At 43.0% G+C, this 6,535-nt stretch overlaps 1 protein-coding gene across 1 annotated transcript in view; it reads right to left on the bottom strand.

The window, feature by feature from the left end:
- Positions 1-3,349: 3,349 nt before the first annotated feature.
- The window catches only part of wdr43 (WD repeat domain 43), a 17,220-nt gene continuing 14,034 nt past the window's right edge, over positions 3,350-6,535 (bottom strand). Inside the window, exons 11-12 of the mRNA XM_010777226.1 lie at positions 4,409-4,522; positions 3,350-3,475 (exon numbers count right to left, since the gene is read on the bottom strand). Of these exons, the coding sequence (XP_010775528.1) occupies positions 3,365-3,475; positions 4,409-4,522 (225 nt within the window). The 3' untranslated portion in view covers positions 3,350-3,364. The remainder of the gene's footprint in view (positions 3,476-4,408; positions 4,523-6,535) is intronic.

Here is a 6,535-nt window from a genome sequence, read left to right on the forward strand (position 1 = left end):
ATAATTCTCAAGTGTGAAATAAATATGCACGATTGGTTTTGGGCGTCCCTTGTTATCTCAAAGACGGCCTTCAGGGAGAGATCAACCTCACAAGCTAACTTCGGGGGAGCCAACATCCCCTGAGCTCCCCACCCATTTACGAACCAGTTTTTGAGGACCCCAAATGTCTGACATGAACTGACACCTGTTACGAGCTCCCCAGAAGCTCTGAGAATCATCAAGGGGGCAGAACTTACTACAAACCCCCCACTTTTTTCACCGGCTCAAGAACAAAAGCACGCCGAAGCTGACTTATTAGTTTTTTATGTCACCCACAATGGAATAAAAACTTACCAGAAAAACCTGAAGGTCTTCACCAACGATGAGTTCTTTAAATCGAAGGCTAAAAAACACTACTTTTTACGCTGCTTACCCAGAGCCTTTATAACTTGTTTTAGCACTATTACACGATATTTACCAAATGTATAGTTTTTTAAAACTAATTGTATAATCTCAATTAATGCATTGTTTTTATGAAAACATTGTTATTCCATATATGTTTAATTTATTGTGTTCCTCGACTGTATGCATATATATCATGTAGTTAAGTGATCATGTAGAGCACTATGAATTGCACTCATAGCGTCTGAAAATGTGGCTAAACGTACCTTACCTAGATGGCACATCAACCTAGGCCGTTGTTCTCAGGGATGGTTGCAGTTCATGGCAGAGGTGTTCACAGAACATCTATCAACAGGCCACTGCTGCCAAGTCTGTAGTCACCACACATTAGTTATAAAACAACTCCACCATCGTTACCTGATCCCAAAAAGACAAAATCACCAGCCATACAACCGGGAACTACCGCCCAGATATAGCATTCAACCTCCATCATCATGAAGTGCTTTGACAGGTTAGTCAAAACCTTCATCAACCTCCTTCCTCCCATGGACTCTCTGGACCCCCTGCAGTTGGACCATACAGAGCAAAACAGGTCCACAACACGCCATAGCCTCACCATCCACACTGCCCTCTCACACCTGGGACCAGAGGGAACACATATGTGATGAATGCTGTCATTGACTAACAAGTTCAGCCTTCAATCCATTGGCCCTCCCAAGCTAGGTCAAATCAAGCATCAGAGGGGGGGGGGGGGGGGGGGGGGAGGAGGCGACCTCGGGCTCAACAGACAAGCATCCTCGTGACGATTCGGCTGAACTCGACGGCAGAAACCCCAGCAGTGCGGGTGGGAAACATGCACATTTACACCCTTGATCCTCAAACACCAGTATCCCTCAAGGCTGCGGTGCTCAGCCTCTCCTCTACCCCGGTTCACTCACGCTGCGTGGCTCCAACAAACCATGTGAAGTTTTGCTTGACGACACGACGCCGACATCGGCCAGATCACAGACGGCGTCAGAGAGGAGGCCGAAAACATGACATCTTTGGTTTCCAGGATAACAACCTCCATCTCAACGTCAGCAAACAAACGGTGCGATTGTGGATTACAGGAGAGCAGCAGAGAGAGGACACGCCCCCATCGCCATCAATGGGACTATGTGGAGGAGTTCAGCAGCTTCAGATTCCTCTGGGGCACCATCACTGAGGACGCTGACATGGACTCTTCACACCACCACCATCACCAAAAAAGTGGTAACTTGTTACTAAAATGTGGCGGTCCTCCACGCAACTCTAACCAACCCATGGTACGCACTAAGCAACCAAAAACGGGAGAGAAGAGGAAACTGGCGACCACCGTTGGCAGAAGGAGAATGAGAGGAATATGTGGAAATTAAACCATAAATAAAATGTTACCTCTCATTATCATATACAGTATGAAGAATTAATGTTCACACATTGATTAGAGGCCAATCTCAAAATGATTAAATCAAACGCCTTTTGAGATCTCCTCAGTTGACACAAAAACATAACTTGGAGAAATAAATAAACACGGATATGTTCTTTAAAACCACCGGATATGTTGTGTTAGATTGTTATGGGAAATGTATTCCTCATAAATTATGGCGTGTAAGCAGGGAGGACAGAATTACTTTAAACTGATGCCGTTTTGCATTTCTATAAGGTTGTAAGATACGAGCATTGGTTTTATATAGCTCTACTATCAGTTTAATCGTGTTTCATGCCATTTGCCAAGGACTTGATTAAGTCGCTCGTAAAACACAGGAGGTATGGAAACTAAGAGCACCATATAGTGGTAAATTGTACAGCTAATATAACACAACACATTAGTTGTATTCCTTTAACTGGTGGATAATGGATTATATCGTTCGCTGATCGACAGCTGGACACAAACCACCAACATACAAAAACATACATTCAGGATCCAGTCGTCATGACTCCGACTCCGGAGGATTCCCCGATCATTTCTTACAGTTGTCTTCATCAAGGGTGTCTCCTGTCCCGGTACAAACACACTGCCGATGGAAGCTATGTGTATTTTTTTTGTCATTAACCTTTTCGGACCGCTTATTATTTATTTTGGTGACGATCGACCTCGCATGCTTGGCTACTTCTGGTTCAAACGGCATCCAACCAAAGCAATATGATTTATCTCGACCTCCCCAAAATAACCAAATNGGAAACGTTACTCGTGGATGGGGCTACAGAGCTACTAGAAAGACAGTCAAACCCGGTGCATTTCTCCGTCTGAATGTGGTGCACTTTTGCTAAATGTTTAGACAAATTGCTCGTGTTACTGCCCTTACATGCTAAACTCTTATTGCACTTTTGGCAACGAGCATTGTCCACATCGAGACGGGTAAAGTTTAACCACACCTCGGAGCGCATTCTCTCCGCCATCTATGTGTGTTGCTGCATGTAGCAGCTGCGTGTGTGTAAACTGCCCCGCCCCCTCCCACACAGACAGGAGAGAGATCTCGTCTGATCGAAAATACATCATAGACGCATTTGTTTGTCTTTTTGCATATTAGAAACGAGTTGGCGACACTAAGACTGCGATATAATATTTTTGAAGCAATAATACATGACATATATTTTTTAAATGTCTCCAATACCGATAAAAAGACCAATAACGTTGGAGCTTAACGGCGCATAAAACACGTGATGACGTCACCAACTAATCGACGACTGAATTAGTTGGCAACTAATTTGGTAATCGATTTTAATCGATTAAGTCGATTAGTTGTTGCACCCCCCTACTGGGCGGCCCATCCAAGTATAGTCTATGTGTGGGAAACATTGGCCATTATTTTTGACCTATTGCTCTGCATCAAGTTTTAAGTAATCACTTTGCATCTGAAAGCCACTCTTAAATTAGATGATCCTTCCATTTCAGTCACACTGAAGCATCATTGACTGAGGCTTAAGGAAGGTTTTAAAGACCAAAGGCTGCTGGGAACACAAGTCAAGAGTGAAGAGAACAAGGGACACAACAGAAACACTCACCTTCTTCATACACCAGCTTAGCTGTGTGGTCAACCTCTGTCACTGTGTTGCTGCTGTCACTTGTCGCCACCTAGTGGTAAAAGGGAAGATTGCCATTAGAGATTCAAAGAATTGTAGACCTTTTTTTTACTCGGCACTAGTGCAAAATGCACTTTGTTTTCAAGATGTGTTAGAATGCACCTTTACCCAGCACTGCAGTTTTCTGTAGCTCAGTGTATATTATGGAATTGGACAGTGACAATACAATATACATCCAAATGTCCTTGAATTCATTGTGTGTTTCTAAGGAAGCATGACTTTTCACCTGCCTTCTCAACAAGGTCAGACGCTGTCAACCATGCATTATGCAAACTGATAATAATCCCTGTAGGTTCTCGTCTTTGTAAAATCCACAGGTGCATTTTGGTTGTGATGCAGATGTAAGGGGCATAGAAAAATAATCCTGTCCACTTTCATCAACAGATTGTTCCAGTCCAGGCAATGGGCACTGAAAAACTTTTAGCACAAGGCTATAGAATCAACTTTGCATTTTCAAAGTTATTGTCCTTGTGGGACTGAGGCACCAGAGTGCTGGGGTGGAAGCACAAGTCTTAACTCGAGGTTAGAAATAAATACCTTGAGTCAGTTATATATTGAAATAAACCTTGTGCAAAGGGTCGATAGAAAGTCCAATAATATGCGTAGATTTTGTAACATTTGTCAAGCTTGTTGGTCGAACTTTATACATGGGACAACGACCCTGTTAATTTCCCCTAAGGGGAGGAAGGAGAAGGTGCATTGGTTAGTCGGCACTCAATCGTTATTGGGCGAGGTCTAAATGTTTTGATCAGGGGTCTCTAACAGGTCCATCAGACTGTGGAGTTGAGTTCTGATACTGGGAACTACATTATCATCGAAAAGGGAATCAAAGCCTTCCCTATCTCTGAATTCACACCTTAAAAACATCCCTGAGTCATTTAAAAGCAAAGAAACGGCTGTTGTCTCTGTAAATGTCAACACCTACCTGTGTCATGAGGAGATAGAGTTTCCCGTGCAGCTTTGTCAGCTTGTGGAACATCTTCACTCTGCTCTCGATCATGTGATAAAGCACTCCAAGCTGGGTAACCAGGTCTGGCAGCTGTTGGGATAACAGATGGACCAGTCAGTTAAAAACATTTCGGCAGCAGAAAACTCAACAAGAACCGTGTGATGATGTGTCGAGCTCAACTCCTACATCAAACTTTTAACCTGTTAAGCCCTCAGCCTGTTGTTCAGGTCTCAGGCTCGAAAATGACATTCCCAGAACTAGGGATGCTCCGATCGCCAATTTTGGGGGCGATCACCGGAATCGGCCGATAACGATCGCCGATCTGATCGAGGGGGTGGGTGGGGGCTATGGGGATCTTCCATTTGAAGTGATGTTTAAAACTCAGTTAATGGCGCTTCCACAAACAACCTACATAATTATTACATTCAAATGAAGTACATTATTCAAGTTTACATTAACTTTGGATCATAACACGGGAGAAATGAGCGGAAGCGCTCCCTTTCCCTCTCTCTCTCTCTCTCCCCTGACAGCCTGTCAGTATCTCATGCAGCTCACTGATCCAGTAATGAGTGACCCGACAGTGATGAATAAATATATTTATAACTAGTTTAGCTTGTTCCAGAGGTAGATAAAATAGCTAAGTATGTAAGGTCTTACTCTTGTGTGTGTTGCTCCGCTCACCGGTCCGTCACAGCGGGCGGAGCTGCAGGATTTCTGCTTCACACTCGTTGCATACCGCTATTTTATTGTCTTTTTCGGACACCTTAAAATAATGCCAGACCGGTGAAGCCATTTTGGCGAGCTTGTGTTGCCGCGCACAGAGAAAAGTGTCATCTATTTTACGCCATGTGATCGGCCTTTATAGAGAGCACCGATCGATTGACCGAGAGTGAATATCGGCCGATATCGATCGGAGCATCCCTACCCAGAACAAATGACCATATCTTCCCTTCTAAAAAGGGGTAAATTAATAATCTTTTTTCTCAAAGCAATGATAAACCTGTGAGTTGAATGTAGAAAAGTCAGAATCAATAAAGATTTTTTTTATTTTAAAGTAAATTCAGATTGAACATAAAACACAATAAAAGTAAATTATAGTGTCCGTCCAAAAGAAATAAAACATTACTTATAGTGAAAACCACCCTTGAATGATGGGATAGTAGACTAAAAGCTTTGTTGTCTTAACACGATGTTGAAGGGTGATCACGGTGGAGGGCAGCTGCAAGTTATGTACTGTGTGGATTCCGAAAGGGGGTGGACTTGTTGCGTATTTACACCTGAGGGAAATTTTGGACAAATCGGGCTCTGGGGGACATGTCCCCCGGACCCCGACGGCCCCAGAAAAAGTGCTGTGACACAGAGTGCCCGAAGAATTCCGATAAAGGATATTGGATAATTACTAAAGCTAATTACTGCTTGGCTTAGTAAAATGGCGTTTGTTTGTGTGCAGAGTGTTCTTCGCAGATTTAATCGGGACTCGCAGCTTTTTACGACAGCGTGAATCGTGTCTTGGAGTTCATTTTGATGGGAATAATGATGGCATTGACGTGTATGTTCCTTAGCCTAATTTCTACTCTAAGGTGCTAATATCATTCCCATAAACCATTAGTAGTGCACGAAGTATGCCTCGTAAGTGCCCCCTAGCAGAGTTGCATACACATAAGACTAGTTTTTCAGCACAAGTTACGTAATTTTGCCATTTTTGGTGACGACTGCCAATTAGGTTCACAAGAACCAGTGAACTTTAATAAAGACTATTAGGTAGTAAGTGTAAAAAAACAGTTTGATTCTAAAGTATAATCGACGATTACCATCAGGTGGTCTCATAGTGTCGAAGAACAAGGCCCTGTAAGACCGACACGTAGTGGAGATCACTAAGTGGTACCCATTACAAATCTACCTAATCCTTGAAGGGGAGCTAAGATAACCGAGGTTGACACTTTTTTTCCCAGTTAGTAGTTTTAGCTTGCTCCCCCGGTCTCTACAATCTTTTACGTGGGTTTACTGGGGTCTTTCACAAAAAAGATTTAGAGAGATTTTTTCCAGTTTCATAGTGCACAAAACGTAGTTAGAACTATGTCCCGTGAATAATATACAACATTC

This window comes from Notothenia coriiceps, unplaced genomic scaffold, assembly GCF_000735185.1.
Source record: "Notothenia coriiceps isolate Sejong01 unplaced genomic scaffold, NC01 NC01_scaffold00000339, whole genome shotgun sequence".
Lineage (NCBI taxonomy): Eukaryota > Metazoa > Chordata > Actinopteri > Perciformes > Nototheniidae > Notothenia > Notothenia coriiceps.